This window comes from Poromitra crassiceps, assembly GCF_964638095.1.
Source record: "Poromitra crassiceps genome assembly, chromosome: 13".
Taxonomy (NCBI): domain Eukaryota; kingdom Metazoa; phylum Chordata; class Actinopteri; order Beryciformes; family Melamphaidae; genus Poromitra; species Poromitra crassiceps.
Window position 1 is genome coordinate 26,271,266 of NC_139644.1, and position 20,143 is coordinate 26,291,408.

General features: G+C 46.9%; 1 protein-coding gene across 1 annotated transcript; it reads left to right on the plus strand.

Moving 5' to 3' along the window:
• Nucleotides 1-348: 348 nt before the first annotated feature.
• On the plus strand, nucleotides 349-19,936 carry slc1a9 (solute carrier family 1 member 9; the record flags this gene model as incomplete). Its single annotated transcript, XM_083649791.1, has 11 exons — nucleotides 349-388; nucleotides 8,692-8,844; nucleotides 10,896-11,048; nucleotides 11,191-11,456; nucleotides 12,345-12,450; nucleotides 12,620-12,746; nucleotides 15,067-15,300; nucleotides 16,159-16,353; nucleotides 17,978-18,112; nucleotides 18,309-18,807; nucleotides 19,754-19,936. Exons 2-11 carry the CDS (start codon nucleotides 8,697-8,699, stop codon nucleotides 19,934-19,936), a joined length of 2,046 nt encoding a protein of 681 aa, XP_083505917.1. The 5' UTR covers nucleotides 349-388; nucleotides 8,692-8,696.
• Between the last annotated feature and the right edge of the window lie 207 nt (nucleotides 19,937-20,143).

Below are 20,143 nucleotides of genomic sequence, written 5' to 3' on the forward strand. Positions count from 1 at the left end.
TTTCCTTTATCACTTATAATCATCTCTGTAATCTTTGCTCTTTACCACCGACAACACCGTTGTTTCCCCTTTCTTGATGAAGTACACAGACAGAGAGTAGGAAGACAATGAAGAGACGGGTGAAGAGAGGAGGAGAGTGAATGAGGGAGAGGCAGGGGGGAGAGAGGAGGGGTGGGGTAGGGGGTGGTGGTGGTGCTGTGTGGGTGCGGGGATCTCTCTCAGAGCACCAAGCTGTTGGATTAATCTGCAAATTTTCTCAGATGACGCAAAGACTGTGAGTTTGCCTGCCTTCCTCTCTTCATCTCCACATCCCTCCCTCTCTCTCTCGCTGCATCGATCTCTCCCGATGCCTGGCTCTTGTCGGATGGGCGACGGAGACACTCAGCAGGTAAGACCGCTCGGCTCCCACCTTTCCCCCTCAGCATCCTCCATCCAACTCACAGCTGGGAGGATCCAGGGCTTTGGACCACGATTAATTTGAGTTTTTATCACGTCGGACAGTGAAGTGTGGCGTCTTGAAATGTCTTGCTTGTCTGTTTAGATCAGTGGTTCTCAACGTGGGCTCCGGGGACCACCAGGGGTCCTTGAGGGGGTTCCATGGGATCCCCCTCAAAATTGATGAATTGTTAAACGTCGGCATTATTTAATTTAGAAGTTAACACAGTTGTAGAAGAATGACTGTTTTGATCATAGTTTCTCTCTGTTATCTCTCTGCCTGCGATACAGGTAGTCATGAGATTCTGGACAAAATCATATCTGACAATAAAAGATTCTCAGGTTTGGGTCTGAGAGACAAAATCTCATCAAAGTGATTGAGAATCACTGATTTAGATTGACTTTGACTTGTTTGATTACTGACTTGATATGTATTTATTTCTCTAGGGGCGAGGATGTGTTGTTAGATGTTAGTTGTGTTTCTTCTTCAGTGTCATTTTGCCTGTGTTGACACTTTCACTGTCAAAGGTGTTGAGTTGTCCAGTTTGTCTCTGGATTTAACGGTGCTGATCATGTGAAAATGAGCTGGATTACTGATAAATCTGGTGTATGCGGGGGTTTATAACATCATAAAGTATAGATTGTCAGCATTGTGGTGGCATGGTGTCTGCTGTCAGAGAATCAGAGAGATTTAAGAATGGATGAAGGAGTATCCAAATATGTCTGCTGGCCAAATGAGAAGATAGATTTACTGTCCGGAGAGAATCAGCTGTCTGAAAGACGGGAGGAGAGAGAGAGAGAGAGAGAGAGAGAGAGAGAGAGAGAGAGAGAGAGAGAGAGAGAGAGAGAGAGAGAGAGAGAGAGAGAGAGAGAGAGAGTTTAAATATAGCAGAGCTTTAGAAGAGCGAAGAGAGCAGATGTGAGAGACTGACGGTCTGTGCTTAAGGAGTTCAAACAACAGATTAATACACTCAGATTATAGACCGAGAGAGGGGAGGGGGGCTGTGAGCTTGCAATGTGTGTACACATACACACGCACGCATGCGCACACACAGTCGCACACACGGACCAAATCACACAGATGAAATTTACTCATCACACACAAGATCAAAAGTCACTTTCACTCTCTCCTCACTCAGCTACAAATGACAATGACACACACACACGCACGCACGCACGCACACGCACACGCACACGCACACACACACACACACACACACACACACACACACACACACACACACACACACACTCATACACATCCTTTCTCTGAAGGTTGGCACTCTCTACCCCCTTCATGTCTGTCCAAACATCTCTTAAAGCTGCCAGTGTATCAGTGTAATACAGACTGAAGCAAACAGGGCAAGTGAGGCTGCGTATGGACTCACATGTTACAGCAGGGATGGACTGGACTCAGACGTGCTGTGTACACATCCTGGCTGAGAGGGTTAATACGCAACTCCACCACTCCAGCCTCAGCTGCGCCGTAGAACCGGGCAGCGGACGGACACGTGTCTGATGGCAGTTGTGCATATGTTGTAGCAATCAGTTGATAGTCTGCTTTGAACTTGAAGCTAGGACCCTGAGGTGTGTGTGCACGCGCGCATGCGTGCCCCTGCCTGCACCATGCACAAAGAATGTATACCTAGGTATACATATGCAGTAGGCCATAGTATTACTACTACAGTAGGCCCTAGCCTATTACTAGGGCCTACTGCAGCAGGGGCAGGGCCATCCATGAATTGAATTGAGAATGCATTGTAAATTCCAATTCAGTTCCTGGGATTGATTTTGGAATGTCAGCCTGCTCTAAGGAAACACAATGTGAATTGAATTGGAATGAGTGACGAATGAATGATGAAATAATTGAATACCATTGAATTCCATGAAATTCCACTTGAGTTTGTTTTGAGTTGTTAAACATTATAGAAAAATAATAAATACAAAAATAAAATAAAGTTAAAGAAATGAAATGAAACAATCAAGATGTGCTTTTAACTGCAGACTTCCAGCTTTAATTTGAGGGTATTTACACCCAAATCAGGTGAACAGTGTAGGAATTACATTACATTTTAAGGGACCAAAAGTAATTGGACAAACTAAGATAATCATAAATCAAATTGTCACTTTTAATATTTGGTTGCAAATCCTTTGCAGTCAATGACAGCCTGAAGTTTGGAACCCATAGACATCACCAGACACTGGGTTTCGTCCCTGGTGATGCAGGCCTCCACTGGAACGGTCTTCAGTTCCTGCTTGTTCTTGGGGCCTTTTCCCTTCAGTTTTGTCTTCAACAAGTGGAATGCATGCCCAATTGGATTCAGGTCAGGTCCTTCTACTACCTTCTACTACCTTCTACTTCTTTGCCTTAAAAAGCTCTTTGGCACTGTGAAGCACCGTCCAATGAGTTCTGAAGCATTTGGCTGAATAGGAGCAGATCATATTGCCTGAAACACTTTAGAATCCATCCTGCTGCAGTTGTCAGCAGTCACACCATCAATAAGTACAAGGGAACCAGTTCCATTGACAGCCATGACATTAAATTGAATTAAACTGAACTCGCTCAAATTCCAATTCAGTTTCTTGTCTTTTCCTTTTTTCAATTCCTCAGTTGAGCTGCATTAATCAATTGGGGCCGCCCTGCTGTACAGTGTTTATAGTATGACTTCATGGATATGCATAATATCTGTGCCTCTGTGGAAGGGATTATTATGGTGTATTAGCCATGTCACGTGTGTGTGTGTGTGTGTGTGTGTGTGTGTGTGTGTGTGTGTGTGTGTGTGTGTGTGTGTGTGTGTGTGTGTGTGTGTGTGTGTGTGTGTGTGTGTGTGTGTGTGCATGTGTGTATAATGACGATGTAATGTAGTGGTGTTGTAGTAACTGTATCACTGTCCAGCCAGAGCTGCAGTGACCGCGCTCCCTCTCTCTTCTGTCTGTAGGGAGGGGGGATTATATCTCGATCCCTTTGCAAAGCTCACACCAAACAATCAACCATTGGCAATAATCCTGTCGACACACACACACACACACACACACACACACACACACACACACACACACACACACACATTGATGCCTCTTAAACAATACACCATACATAAAGATGTACGTACCTTGGAAATCCGCCATATAAGTAAATCATGTTTAGTATTAATTTGTGGAGTCTCTGCTTCAGATAAAAACTAAACAGCCTAAACGAGAGATGATCTTGGTTCTCCAGTGGGAATGTGACAGTACAAAAATGATTTTACGGGGATATGAGTGGTTTTTTCCTTCCATAACTGCTAGCATATGATCATGAAATGAATCCCATTTGGACATAAAAGTTCAAAATCCACTAGCCTCGTCTCAACAGGCAAGCCTTGTCCCCCCCCCCCCCCGCTAGTTTTTCTAGTTCATGTTCACAAACAGTGGCTGAACTGTCTAAAATCATAGCCTACTACATTGAGTTTGTATGCATGGATTTATGCATTGTAGCCTACTATACAAAATAAACCCAGCGACCCTAAAAGGTAACAAGAGTGCACAAATGTAAATAAACCCCCAATCTCCATTGCCAGTGGCTTTAAAGGCTTACTGGTTACTACAGTATGTCCACCCATATCCAGGTTCTCATATTCATAGAGCAGCTATTGAAAGTCTCAGTCAACAAACATCAGAGGAGGCAGGCAGGATGGGACGGGGGAGGAGTGCGTGGTGGGGGGGGGGGGTGTTATAGCTGCAGCTCAGAGAGGCTTCAGAGAAGTATGACCGTCATACATCTGTTTACTGTCATAAATCAACATTAGCGATTGGCTGAACTCCGGAGGGATCACTGATAGGGAAGGTCGGGGCTGGGGGGGGGGGGGAGTGTGTTAATGCTGCCACTGACTGACGAGCCTCTGACAGCCAGAGTGAAGCGAGAGGGAAGGAGGCTGTTTTCCCATACAGTGATGGTGTTGCACCTCCAGCAGATCAATTACAGTGATCAAACCTGGCCCTTCTGGGAGATTAAGTCGTTCTGTCATCGCCCACGCCGCCCGCCCGCCCGCCAGCCATGACCGTTAAGAAGATGTGTCGTGAGTACATGGCTGCATGTGTGTGTGTAACGGTATAGCCAGCGTACTGCTGTACAGTGAGTAAACCTCACCCCCCAATGCCTCAAGAGATGCTCTAGCGACAGATGTTAGAGCTCATGGGCTTTAGCCTCCTTGGTAGAGCGTCCACCTCCCATGCCGGAGGTTGTGAGTTTGATTCCCAGCTGCGGGTGGATTACACAACACGGGTTACATTTGCTGTCTTGGTGACCTGTTGTGAATGCTGATGTTGAAGGCTGCTGCGCTCTGCATGGGTGATAGGGACGGGATGATTCATTCAATACATGAGCACGGTGGCGCAGTGGTTGCACTCTCACCTCACAGCAACAGCAAGAAGGTCCTGGGTTTGATTCTCACCTGGGACGCTGTTGGCACTGGGGGTATGTCTCCCCATGCCTTCGGTGCCTGGTGCCCAGGTGGGATATCTCATGATAAAAGGGCCTTTCTGTGTGGAGTTTGCATGTGCTCCCCTGGGGTTTCCTCCATATATAACCCCCCACTAAAAACATGCGAACATCTTCGTCTGACCAGTGGCGGTTGGAAGAAGTTGGTTCCCGGGTGCTCCACTGCTTGCCCTGGCCTGACCATGGAGGAGGACAAGCCAGGATGGGTTAAACACGGATGAAACATTTCTGTGCATGCATTGATGTGTGTCTGTGACGAATAAAGACAGGGTTGTTCGTCCAGTTAATAATGATATGGGATCCGATGTAATAAATTATATTTCAGTCATTGTTTTGCCCTATGATACGCATTGTCACATTTTGGTATTGTGAGTTATTGGATTTCAATATGGTCACATCCCTAGTCATCACTGGGTGATGATGTGTATGCGCAGCATGCTTCGCACATTTTTTCATCAATCTGATGGTTTACAAGAACGCTAATCTCATGAGCCTGGTGTTTATCCAATAGAGAGTCACTTTGAGAGTCACTGGGGGAGACTTCCTGTCTGGCCGCTGTATCTGGCCCGTGAGGGCATGTAAACAGCGGCGCCACAGCTCCCCCACCAGCAGAGTCTACAGCCTTGTCTCTCCGCTGAGCTCTGCTGCCTTTGAAGTCCCACTACTTTCACCTTCTCCATCGCTCACATGTGTTTCCAAAGCTCTCTCAAGGACCGGGCTTCCCTTCAAAGGACTTACCTACTGAGAGAGGATGCTAATACCTGTGACATGTTACTACCCAATCCTGGATTTACAGTGAGGCTTCCAGGCCAAACAGTCTGAAGCCACCGACTTGCATCACTGTGTTTGATTAGGGATGCTAAGCTGTAATATGATGTAACACAGGTGTGTCCATGGTTATGTCTGTCCTGGCTGTGGCTCTGACTTTCTGTCATTTCCTGGCGTGAACAGCTTCCTTTCTGGCTCTTGTTGCCCTATAAATGATTTTTTTGTGGAGTATTTTTCAAAGAAGAGTTGTCTCATGAGAAAACACTTCAAACTGTCATTTTAGAAAATTCCAAATTCGCTCCCACAACATCGGAAATACTTTAGACGACGTGCCATTCGCTCCCACAACATCGGAAATACTTTAGACGACGTGCCATTCGCTCAACAGAGCCTCCAGGACACTCCAGTATGAGCTGCTAGAGGTCAGCCATGTTTTTATCTTTGGAGGCGCTGACATTTCCTAGGGAAAGAAAATAATCCCCTGGTTGGGGAAGGAAGATAGATTAGCAGCACAGCTTCAGGTCCTTGAGTATGTCCTTGCAGCTTACGCTCCAGATGCAACCTTCGCCGCCCTCCTGGCAGGACGTGTGCTACTGCCTCATTACTTCAGGACCTCCATCTGACCTGCAGCAGCTTTCACTGCACTGTTGTTCCTACTATTCTCTATCCAATTCCTGCCATAGGGTTGTGATCGCAACAGATTTTTCCTATTATTCCACATCACAGGGGCTTAATTTGCCTTGGTACTCTCTTTCCTATCACTGATGAAGTCCCGGCATGGTCGAAACTGGTTGGCATTGGCGAGTTCATAAGTATAAAAAGCGAGTTGCCTGTGTCCTTCTCTCCGATTCCCCCATTACCGGTAGATTGCTCTATATATCTAAAGTACATGAACTTCGCTGATGTTACCAAACACTGTTCTGTTAAGGATGACATGAAGATTGAAAGGAGCATTTTGTAGAGACTGAAACAGCAGAGGCCCCTACCCCCTCCTCCGTACTCAGAGGATTATATCGCTATCGATTATATCTCTCTGCCCCCCAAAATATATGGTTTCTCTGATCAGAGTGAGGGAAGAGGAGAGCCAGTGGGTACCAGGACAGGTTTCCTGCCCCTCCTCCTTGTCTGCTGTATCTGTCTGCTGCTGAGTGTGTCTGACTGCATCCTTACCGCTATGTAGAAAATGCCCATCTGCTCAGCTGATGGATTATAATCATGTCTGATTGCGATTGTCTCACCGAGTCAGACTGTTAGTAAATGTGACATTCATACTGGTGACAAGGACTTGGCACGCCTGCGCCGCTCTCCAGATGTGTTTATGTATGGTTAATGTTTAGAGGCGTCAGGGCGGAGCTCTGAAATCGTTCTTTCACATGGTAATGAGGCGGGTTACTGTCCACTCATCATATATTTAGTATAGTTGACTTTTTCTTCATTTTCAAAGTGATCATTTCACTGGAGGGATGTTTGACTGCTTGTATAACATTCTTGTATCAATGTAATTATCCAGTGTTAAATGTTGAATTGTTCTATGACAATTATTTGGAGTTGATTGGAGGGTTGTTAGTTCACTCACACAGCTGATATGGCTCTGAGGAGGTCTAAAACTGTTACATTATAATCCAAAAAGGTTCATAGTGTCTATAATTTACTTAGATTTTTAGGTTTTCTTCTATATCAGACACGGGTTTTTGTTCCTACCTGACATGTTTCGACGGCAAAACTTCCGTCTTCATCAGAGGTGTCACTAGATGGTGTGTGACGTGTCTTAAACAGCTGATGTTGTTTACAGAGGCGTGATCGTCCTGTCAGATTTGACAGGACGACCACGCCCCCCGCTGTCATTTCGCCGGAAGTTTTGCCGTCGAAACATGTCAGGTAGGAACAAAAACCTGTGTCTGATATAGAAGAAAACCTAACGATGTTACATTATAACTCGGATTGGTGTGAACTCGTATAAACATCGGCAAAGTGTCAATTTCTACACTGAGTTCAGTGAACACCGATGATTTTGCTGTGTGTGATCATCTTACTTGTGCTACAGTGTAGCACAAGTATCAGCTACAGTATCAGCTACACATTCACCTCTTCCTCCATCCAGTCCCATCTTGCCTGCTTTCTCATGCATTTGGACAGAAGCCATGCTTGAGTTTCATCATTCCCAGATGACCGAATGTCGTAACTGTTCTGGTCCTTATTGTCTCCTGTATTGTTCCTATATGGTCCTGACCGTTGCCTATAGCAAGCGACTGTCTCTCTGCAGACAAGCCTTGCTGTTTGTCTCATTAGAACCCTCAGACCTGTCAATCACACATGGTCAAACAGCCAGAGGCCCAATCTGCTGGCTCCTCACTGACTCTTTTACTGCTCTCACTTACCCTATCTCGTACTCCATCAGCTTCCTATCTGTATTCTGTTGCCTTTAGATTGCTGTACTTGTTACAGCTTTCTGAGGATGAGACACTGATACACTGCTCAGTTGTCTCCTCACGGCCCATTTAGGGATGATGGCCTCGTGTCCTGCTTCTTTACGTCCCCAAGGAAATCCAACCATTGGGAGGGACAGAGAATGGCCACTGATGGAATCATGTGAAAGGATATCCCTGTTGTGCATGCTGCCCCTGGTCATCCCTAATCCCCTCTAAGAATAGTCTGCCTGCCAGCCATGAAAACAATGTGATTCTGTTAGCCAGAGGAAAAGTCTGTTTTGTTACGATAATCTAGAAACACCGGAGCAGTCCAGTTAGTATCATTAATGCCAAAGGTGTACAGGACAGAATACTGTGACGGCATGACTTGTGTTACATCTGTGTTGTATCTGTTCCCCCAGGAATTAATCTGTTCCCTCTGTCACTACAGGCAGGATGACAAACCGTCTCTCCCTCTGTCACTACAGGCAGGATGCACAAACCGTCTCTCCCTCTGTCACTACAGGCAGGATGACAAACCGTCTCTCCCTCTGTCACTACAGGCAGGATGACAAACCGTCTCTCCCTCTGTCACTACAGGCAGGATGACAAACCGGCCGACAGCCCACCAGTCCAAAAAGCACAAGAAGGCCAAAGAGGAAAGCCAGGATGACAGCACAGAGGTGGAGTACAAGGATGCTGGTCACTGCAGCCGCAACAACCACAGCCTGCTGCTCGGACTCACTGTCATGGGTACGCCAGCTCACATAGGCTACAAATGGTTACTGTGTTACGGGCGGTCGGGTAATGCAGCGGTAGATTCCCTGCCTACCAACATGAGGGTCGGAGGTTCAAGCTCCCATGTTACCTCCGGCCGTGTTTGTAGTACTCGAGTCCAGGACTCAGACCCTGAGTTTTTTTTGTAATATGACATAAGATATTGATAGCTATATTAATACAGTCACAGTGACATGATTCAATTTCTTACAAGGGCAGGCACATGTGTTCCACCTACATGTGGATTCATGCTCATGTTTAGTAACTCTGGATTCAGACTCAGATTCTGAATCAGGTAATGGGGACTCGACTTGGACTCGACTCAGACTCTTCTTTGGTAACTCGGACTTGGCCTCGGACTCGAACACTGGGGACTGGAGACTACTATACCACACTGACTCAGACTACCACACCACACTGACTCTGGCTTGGTCGGACCACACTGACTCTGGCTTGGTCGGACCACACTGACTCTGGCTTGGTCAGGCGTCCATACAGGCACAAAAGTCTGCGGGTGGGTAGCTTACTATAAGGTTTGTGTAAAATCAGTATATATATATATATATATATATATAGCCGGGTTAACGGTATATATGTCCTGGTCACTGCACTAGTGCCTCCTCTGGTCGGTCAGGATGCCTGTTTGGTGGGGAGGGAAACTGGGGGAATAGCGTGATCCTCCCATGAGCTACATCCTGCCGGTGAAACTCATCGCTGTCAGGTGAAAAGAAGCGGCTGGTGACTGCACATGTATCAGAGGAAGCATGTGCTACTCTACAGCTCTCCCCAGATTGGCAGAGGGGGTGTGATTTTCACTCACAGGTGCAGCAATGACCGGGACAGAACAGCAGGGGGAATTGGCCAAGTACAATTGGGGAGAAAACCGGGGAAATCTGAAGAAACTTGATAAAAAAAACAAAATGAAAAGTTTTCTGTGTTAGACTGTGGTCCATGTCTATGCGCATTTAGATTTATTTTTTATTTTTTGCAAAATTGGATAGGAAGACACTACTTATGAATACTTGCTTTTTGAATAAAGTTCAGGCTTCCAACGAATCAAAGAAAAACGCCAAAAAACATTGAATAGGGCAAGACTTAACTTAAATTAGACCATATTATATATATTTTTTTATGACATCAGCTTTTCAAGGTTATTTTCCCTCACATCCATCTTGGGGTTGTTGTCCTTTTTCGTCTGCTCCCATAAACACTTTGGTTTGTTGTGAAATGCGCTATTTTGTCTCATTTGTCATCCAGTAGGTAATGGGCCAAAGCTAGATTTAAAGCCTGTTTACATTACAGTAGACGTTGCTCATTAGTTAGCGGTCTCCCACAAGTCAGACGTAAAACAACATTTCTGTGAAGAGAAATGAACCCATGAGTCTACCAGTAAACTATAAGCTAGGATTGTACCAAAACAGGTTTTTAAAGGCCCAGAAGGAAGTTGATATTTTGTGTCTTTACATTTGGACGGAAGAATTCAGTGTTTCCCCCAGAAGCTAATTTGTCAGGGTGGAAAATAGAGCATCAAGTGACACATAAACTCTCCACTGAAACTATTCTTTAAAGGGACACTCCACCGAAAAACAATGCTGATTTATTTTGCATGTGATCTCAGATATATCAGAAAAATGTTTTAGACATTAATTTACTTCCACAGATATTGAGAGTTGATTTGAGTTAAGTTGTGCATCAGTGATGTCATTCATGCACAAATGCCAGCATGACTTTCACAGGATTTTTAACCCTTTCTCGTTCCCTTTCTGTGCTCCTGGTTGGTAATTTATCCTGTTACTGACTTTCAGAGGCTGTAGCGGGTTTAGTTTTAAAGCCTGAGTGAAGTTTCATATCATATGAGACTAGACAGCCTAGGCATCCATTGGTTGCATACCAATGGATGAGAAAAAAGAAGTTTAACAGACTGTTAATATATTGGTCTGTTACTGCTCTAAACATATAGATCAAAAGCATCTCTTTCCATGAAAAATGCAAAATGTTAAACAAATTCTCTCCTCTCCTCCTCTCAGGCGTGGTGATGGGAGCGGTGTTTGGGATGCTACTGCGGTACATGGAGGAGACAGATGTCACCACGCTCACTATGGTCTCCTTCCCTGGAGACATCCTGATGAGGATGCTGAAGATGCTCATCCTACCTCTCATCATCTCCAGCCTTATCACAGGTGCAGCGCCACACACACACACACACACACACACACACACACACACACACACACACACACACACACACACACACACGCACACACTAAATAAAGTGTACCTACATGCTCAGATTGTGAGTGAGGGTGCCGCGGTGTCTTGCAGGCCTGGCTGGTCTGGACGCTCGCTCCAGTGGCAGGATGGGCAGCAGGGCCATGGTGTATTACATGTCCACCACTGTGATCGCTGCCATCCTGGGGGTGGTCCTGGTCCTGGGGATCCACCCCGGGAACCCCAAACTGAGGGGCGGCCGCACCGTCAGCTCGGCCCCCAGCCCCAAGAGCCTGCAGGAGGTCAGCAGTATGGACGCCTTCCTGGACCTGATCAGAAACATGTTCCCCGAGAACCTGGTGCAGGCTTGCTTCCAACAGGTACCTGCTGTTACTATTGTTGGCTTGTCGATGTGCACTGTAAGGCTGGCTGTCCACCATGCTTGTCTGTCTCTCTCTATCAATGGCCAGCTAATGGTCAGTTTGCTCATGGTGGACAGGAGGGGACGTCTCTCTGTGCGATCTAACACTGACAGACTTGGCTGCTGTTCATCCAGGCTGACCATTTTGAAACGGTAATCCAAGCCTCAATCATGATGCCACAGTCGCCTTCTTCTGTCTGAATCCTGCCCCCCCCCCTCTTCTTTCTGTCGTGCATGCGTGTGTGTGTGTGTGCATGCGTGTGTGTGTGTGTGCATGCGTGTGTGTCTGAATGATTAGAAAGAGTTGTTTGTGTTAAACGGGGTGAGGGTCAGCCCTTCTGCTATACCACTAATCTCTTCACATCTGCGTTGCTGCATCCTTATTTGCCACAGTAATGCATCAGCTGGTGAAGAGCGGCCATTGCTGAGCAAGCTTAGTTTAGAGCTTCCTGCTCGCTTTCCTTTTCCCTGGTGTTTTCTCTCTCTCTCTCTCTCTCTTCTCTCCTCTCCTCTCTCTCTGCACCTCTGTTTTACTGCCACTTATGTTTGTGCCCATCAGGGAATCACTCAAGTCATGAAAGTCAGAATGGCTTCTGCAGAAACGAATCGTCCTTGCCCTTTCAACTTTTATTTTCTGCTTTCTCCCTGTCTCTCTTCCTTTTCTAATTTGGAATTATCTTTAAAGACAAATTTGAGTTAAATCACTTCACGCCACTGACAAGCTTTTGGGTCACTCACACGCAGGATGAGTTACATACAAAATCAGGCTCTCGCTCTGCAGATGTGAATAGTCTAAGTTCAGTCCGACCCACTGATCTGCCTCCAAACCGTTCTGTCCTCCCTCCAGGTCCAGACGGTGCTGAAGAAGATCCCAGTGACACTAGTAAACCAAACGGAGCCCGTCTTCGTCAGCAAGAAGAAACTGGAACACAAATGGGGCATGAACGTCCTCGGTGAGTTGAAAAGAGCCGATATTTACAGAATTTGCTTTGTTGAAGAGGCGAGAGCCTGCTGTAACTGTTCCATTTTCATTTGCCTGACTTTGGGTGGGAACCTTTTTTTCTCCACTGCATGTCGGACCTGTCGGTGACATGATGTTTTGCTGTTTGTGTCTTTGTCAAGGCTTGATTGGCTTCTTCATCACCTTTGGAGTATGCATGGGCAAGATGGGGGAGAGGGGGAAGGTCATGTGTGACTTCTTCAACATCCTCAACGAGATTATCATGACCATGGTTTCCATGATCATGTGGTCAGTGTCTCGAGTTTTTTTCTTCTTCCTGTTTTTGCATCCTGGTGTTTGATGTACATAGCAATGCAGTAGTGTGCTCTGTGTGTGTGTGTGTGTGTGTGTGTGTGTGTGTGTGTGTGTGTGTGTGTGTGTGTGTGTGTAGGTGTGTGTGTGTGTGTGTGTGTGTGTGTGTGTGTGTGTGTGTGTGTGTGTGTGTGTGTGTGTGTGTGTGCGCAAGCGTGAGCATGTGTCTCTGTTTTCCCTCATATGGGCCAACGGCTGCATTGCTTTGACATTCTGGAGATACCACACACACACACACACACACACACACACACACACACACACACTCACGCACGCACACACACACACACACACACACACACACACACACACACACACACACATACACACACACACACACAGGGGTCAGTGACAGTGATGGATCAGGAGACGACTGTGTACATAAGACAAATTGTGGGAACAGGGAGCAACAGGGCCAGCCAGCGCAAAGTGAAAAGGAGAAAGGAAGAGGAGGAGAGAGGCCGAACGTGGGATAGTGACGGACAGGGACAGGTGGAGAGAGCGAGAGGGAGAGAGAGAAGGGAGAGAGAGATAGAGGTGTAGAGAGAGAGGGATTCCCCGGCACAGCGCTATAGAGTCTGTGGTATGTCGGGGAGTAGCAGGAGCCTGGGGGCCGGAACAGTGTTTTGCGGGCTCCCAGGAGAGCCGCGGGTGGAAGATCTCCAAAATGTAATGGATCCTCCGACAGCAGAGGAGCCACTTGGCAGCAGAGCACAAAGCAGATGCGGGAGGGACGGCGGGACAGGGGAAGATGCGTGTGAGAGCATGCCCTTAGAGAGCCATGGAGGCCTTGAGGCTTCGCAGGACACCGAGAGAGAGAGAGCGAGAGAGAGCGAGAGAGAGAGAGAGTAGTGGCACTGAGAGGAGGGGAGGGGATGAAGCTGCAAGATAAACTGCAGGATGCTTGTCTCGCAGCCCTCTATAGGCCATCTACAGTAGACGTGCAGCTGGACACCAAAGGAATTGGGTCCTTGTTCGTACCACTCACTCAGTATAAACAGATTACTCATGGGCCTATGGGGCCGGCCAAACACAGAGTCCAGTGTATACAAAAACACATATTATACGAGGAACACATCCATCAATCCATATAGGCCTACGCGCCGTGCTTCACCAAACAACTGTCACTAAATGCCATCCTCGGGGTCCGGCGTGCAGCTGACCCCGGACAGCGAGCTGCTGCTGCTGCTGCTGCGACGGGACCGGCTCCAAGGCGGACCGGGAAGCCCTTAAAGGGGAACACCACTTTCTTTCACATGTATCAGCCCTCTGTTCAGTAACGAACAACTGCGCGCCAAAGCTCGAAACCCGAGATCCAAGAATCTGTCGTCTCCTCAAGGACAGAAGTGCTCCGCTGACAGTGAATGGAGATTGATTTTGGGAGCTCACAGGATGTTTGTCTGACTTTTGACGCCAACATGAGCTAGCAGTGAAAGATATCAGGAAACGTTCACGATTGTGTTATTGCTCTGTGGATAAAAACAGCCCCCCACTCCTATACTACTAATCATGTGGAAAAAATACAGATTCCAAAAGTGCTGCACAAAGCTGTTCATCAGGAGTCAGGAGAACTCTTCTGACCTCTCTCTCCCTGCTAGCTCCCTCTCTAAACCCCGCCCCTCTGCTAGGAGATTGCAGAGTTGTAGGTGTAGGACATCATGAACAGCACATAAGCTGTTTGCCAAGGTACTTGAACTCTGATGCACAAGCACTTTTAACATGCACTTTGAAGGTAGGTAAGCAGCAACACAAAGCAATAAGCACTTTAAATCGGATGATTGGTGCATTTGGATTCAGACCAATAGATTGGAGCGTGGCAAGATGGATTTGTCGTGTGATCGTGATCTCATGATCTCACGTGAATTCAACTGCTTCGCAAGGTTAGAGAACTACATGATAGTAATTATTTCTTTTCTGGAGCATCCTCTCTCTCTGTGAGGCCATTTACACCTGGCGTTAACATGTGTTTTCTGTGATCAGATTGCAATCAGATTGTGTTTTATCACTTGAAAGTACAGGTGTAAATAACACCCCCAAAATACATTGAATCGGCCAAACCACCTCCGGAAGTGGTCAGGGATGCATTGTGTACACATTGAACACAAGTGTAAATACAATGTGTCCTCTCAATCTGGATACAGCAACTTTATGCGGATTGAGAGGACACCCATTTCTGCAATCTGATTGCAATGAGATTGCAATGAGATTGCAGAAAATGCATGTTAACACCAGGTGTAAATGGAATCTGTGTGTCCAGGTATTCTCCGGTCGGCATCGCCTCTCTGATTGCGGGGAAGATCGCGGCCATCGGGGACCTGCATGTGGTGGCCAGGCAGCTGGGCATGTACATGGTGACCGTCATCGTGGGCCTGATGATCCACGGCGGCATCATCCTGCCTGCCATATTCTTCGCTACCACCAGGAAAAGCCCCTTCACTTTCTACACTGGGATCTTCCAGGCCTGGATCACCGCTTTGGGCACTGCCAGCAGGTAGGCAGCCTGCGGCGAGCGTGTGAGTGAGTGTATGTGAGAGAGTGAGTGAGTGCGTGAGTGAGTGAGTGTATGTGAGAGAGTGAGAGAGTGCGTGAGTGAGTGTATGTGAGAGGGTGAGTGAGTGCATGTGAGCAGGTGTGTGTGCATGGATGGTTCTGCCTGGGGGCATGTGTTAGCCATGTGTTACATGTTTCTTTTACAACATCTATTCCGTGAGCACCTGTTGTAGTTGTTATGATTGACCGGTATAGCTGCTAGCTGGCTACTCGCTTTTCAGCTATTTGGGTCAAAACATTCTGCAATTCTGCATTAATGCAAATGTAACTGAACTGACAAATCAAGCCAGCGGAGACAAAATTAATGTGTGAATGTGGGTTATCATAATCAAACCCCTGTCAGACAGATCCTGTGTTGTATACGTCTAAGCTTCTGGATTAGTCGCCAGCAGGCAAACTGGCCCTGCTGCATCCTGCCCAGCTCGACCCGCCCGGCATTCTACTCAAACCAACTGTCATTTTGGCACATTACTGAGGCTTTAGTGAATATAATCCTATCAACTTTGTCTCTAATTATATTATGACCCCGGGCTTAGCAGGTCTGGGAATCAAATTCCTCTAATTCTCATGTTGGAGGACTGCAGCAGTGGCCCGACACCAGCTGTTTGGTGGAGGCACTCGCTCGAGTCAAATGTCTCTTCCTCTTTATCACCACCCCCGTCGTCACCTCTGCACTTATCTTCTCCACCCTGTTTGTTTTTTCTTTGTCTTTCCCCACCTGTCTACCTATTTTATTTTACCTACTCATCTCCTGGCCTCCTCTCTGCTTCACCCTCTGTATGGGGTTTCCCTCCCTCAGTGCAGGGACGCTGCCGGTCACCTTCCGCTGTCTGGAGGAGAATCTGAAGATCGATAAACGCGTGACTCGGTTCGTGCTGCCCATAGGCGCCACCATCAACATGGACGGCACCGCGCTCTACGAGGCCGTGGCGGCCATCTTTATTGCCCAGATGAACGACATTTCCCTGGATGCCGGACAGATTGTCACTGTCAGGTAAAGCTCCTACACACCTAGTCAGATTTTCCTATCTGTGTCTTTATTTTGAGGTGTTTTGTACTTGATTTAGGCTACTGGTGATCTTGCTCTGGTTGCGTGCGTGAGCTTACAGTTTGCACAGTCATCAGAGCAGTAATGTACAGTGGTGAATAAACAAAACTAGAACAGAACTATGACATCCAGTCAAGGCAATGACCGCCAATATAACACACCAAAAAATAATTCTACTTTCAGAAATGCATTCATTTATGTTTTTCATATAAAATATTTTTTAATTCAATCGTTTTTTGACAACTTGATCAACTCTTTTAGGGTTTGGTGTTTATCATTCAGATTGTATTGCTCATATTTGGGGTTTTAGCAAAACATTTACGTCTGATTGAACCAGTCTATTTGGACGAGGCTCTGCCTGTCGCGACTGCGGTTGCAGGCGATGTTCAGAACCTTTGAAGATGTTTGTCGTATGCGTTTCATCACCGGGGGTTTACCATGGAATTCCACATGGTAATTCTTCAAATGTATGAATATCGAATCATCTGTTACAAAAATCAGATCCATATGTGGTATAAATCTCTACAGTCTGTTGCTAATGCTCCCTGTCACGCTGGTATGGTAATATGGTAATTAGCGTTGTAGGCCGACATGTAAAACAGATGAGATGTAATGCAGTTTTCTGAGATGTGGGTGGCTATTCACCTTATGTTGCCCCGCCCACTTTTACTCTTCCTAGTCAGACGCAATTGTATTAGTTCTTCCGGTTCAATGTTAGCCTTTGTTGCATTGTAAACATCAACAAACTGTAGAATGAAGTTTGGCAACATTCAGCAGCTACACTGCAGCGAGTGTGGCCAACTTCAGTTACATGCTCATAGTGTTACTGCTGCGAGGAGCCGATGGCTATGCCGAGTCGGGTCGTCGCATAACATTAGTTACAATTGAGCACGTCGACAGTGTTTTCTCACTGCCAGCTGGATTCACAGATCAGATACTAGCTAGTCCGACCGGTCACAGCCAGCACTCGTCACTGCTTGTAAAAAAATTCCAAATAGGCCTTATTCTGATAAACTGGTCACATATTTGGATGTTACGTTCTAATCCGAAAAGGTATTAAAACTTTATAACAGTTTGTTTTTGTTTGAAAACAGCTTTTTGGCAAGTCTAAAAATGATAAAGGTAGGATTAATCTACTTCCGGGTCTGAAACAGAATAACGATTACAAAATGACGTATGCAGAAGCCTTCTGATATGGGCAAATGATGGGGGGTGAATCACAATCACAAGCTACTGCAAGGTAAAACAAGCGTTCATTTTCTCTCTCTTTTACCATCTGAGCCTGTGTCCGTTGCAAAAATAAGCTTGTTTAGTGGACGTACCTGCAGGCTGTCGAGGCAGGTGGGAAAAGTGACTGAAGTGATCTTAGTCAATCAATACTGCACCAATTAAAGAAAAATCTGCTCACATGACTTATACATGAGTTATACATAAACAAATATGAAAATAGGGTCCAGGTTGAAAAATACCAAAATTCTCCTTTAAAGTTATTGGTGAAAACATGAACATACAGTACACTTGGCAACAACCCTCTTTCCTCCTCTGATCATCTCCTCTCTCTTCTCCCCAGTATGACCGCCACCCTTGCCAGTGTCGGAGCGGCCAGTATTCCCAGTGCCGGACTGGTGACCATGCTGCTGATCCTGACGGCTGTGGGTCTTCCCACTCAGGACATCAGTCTGCTCATCGCCGTCGACTGGCTGCTGTGAGTCAGGTGTCTGGGGAGTGGGGGGCAGGGGGTATGGCCGCGCGGAGCTTCATGTTATGGCAGTGATACAGTACATTCTGCTTCTGCTCAAGTGTCTTTTCAAGATAAACAGTAGCACACATGAGCGAGGTGGTTCACATCTTCACATTCGTCCATTTCACACACTGACTCTTGATACTGTTTGTCCACTCAGCGACAGAATGCGTACCTCCATCAACGTGGTGGGCGACTCATTTGGCGCCGGGATCGTGGACCACCTGTCGAAGGCGGAGCTCGCTGAGCTCGACGCAGCAGAAATGGAAATGCTCATGCTCCAGCAGGAGGAGCTGGATTTCATCCCCCCGCCCCCCATCCTCATGGAGATGGACCTGATGGAACCCCTCAAACCGCCCGAGCTGCCCCCTCGCTCCCCTCGCCCGCGCAAACAGAACCACCACCAGGCCCACTCCATCACATACTCTCCGGCCAGTTCTGTCCGATCTCCCTCCCCACACTCTGTCCGCTCTCCCTCCCCGCACTCTGTCCGCGCTCCCTCCCCGCACTCTGTCCGCGCTCCCTCCCCGCACTCTGTCCGCTCTCCCTCCCCACGCTCTGTCTGCTCCCATTCCCCAAGGCCTTTCCGCACCCACTCGCCTCGCCTCCTCCACCGGCCGGAGCCGAGGTACTGCGCACTGCCCAGCTACGACAACCAGGTATCAACCTACTGCTGCCTCTTCTGGTTCTATTAATGTACTGTATGTACTGTATGATGGCTTTATCGGCAATCAACCCACTTTGTATCATTAATAATCTCGGTAATATACCGGTAAGCACATGGGCAGTGATTACCTTCTCTCTCTGTTTTCCTCACGGAGATCTCCCATTTCCTCCTCTGGCAAAGCGCTCTGTTGTGACGCGCTGCGACGTTTTGCTGGAGAGGCAGAATTTGCTCCGAGGGCGGCTGTTATTGTTTACTTTTATTTTTTAAGTATGCGCACATCCACGGAGAATCATCGCATGGAGAGCCTTAACCAGCCTTAATGACTTGCAGCTGGTGGGGGCGGAGTTTCTGCAGGCAGCAGCAGGAGCATTTTTCTCCGTGAGGTAAACAGAGAGAGAAGGTAAAACACTGGCCATGTGCTTATATTACAGAGAGATTATATATGATACAAAGTGGGTAAAGGTGGTAAAGCCATCCTTTAAGGAAACACCATATTTTTTGGGAGGACACTGTGTCGAATGATAGTAGCATTATCTTCAAGGTCAGAAACTAGTAGCATCTCTAAAGCTAAATGTTGAGTAATTTTAAATGATGTGGCTAGCAGGCGGCTGGCAGTTTGTGTTGGAGATTGGTAAAAAACACATCAAATATACATAAACATGCTAGCAGTGATTACTTTCTCTGTGGAAAGCTCTCTGTTCTCATGAGTAGTAGTGAATGCTAAAGTGTTAGCATGGATGGAGCACTGGAGCCAATGATCTACCAGGAGCACTTGGATGATCGCTGTCTATGTTCTCATCACTGATTTCCATAGATGAGTTGACCAGTGGGCCAATCTCCCAAAAATGTTTTGCAATCCTTTAACAAAATTCCATTTTTGTCATCAGTTAGCACTTGGAACACACTCTGATCCCACTCCACTCTCCTTGCACACTCAGGTTCCCACGCTGCCTCACTCCTACAGAGAGAGAGACAGGGAAAAGGAGCGACTGAGGCGAGAGAGTGAAACAGAAGAGGAGGAGTTCAGAGACAGGGGTTTGGGCGAACTGAGCGATGGAGATGAGAGTGATGACACTGCGTACGATAGGAGGCATGGCATCCAACTGAGTGACATGCCATGATTGGATTGCACCGTGAAATAGCTTCTCCATAGATTTACTTCCATTTAACAACAGCTTTCCCCGCTTTGGCGCACTTCTCCACTGGATAGTGAGGTGATGAGTAGAGAATGCACTGTGGATTTCTGGTTCATTACATGGCTACTTCTTAGATGTATTCTCATTTGAGGTCAGTGATCTCGGCTGATATGAGACTTGTTCGATGTGAGT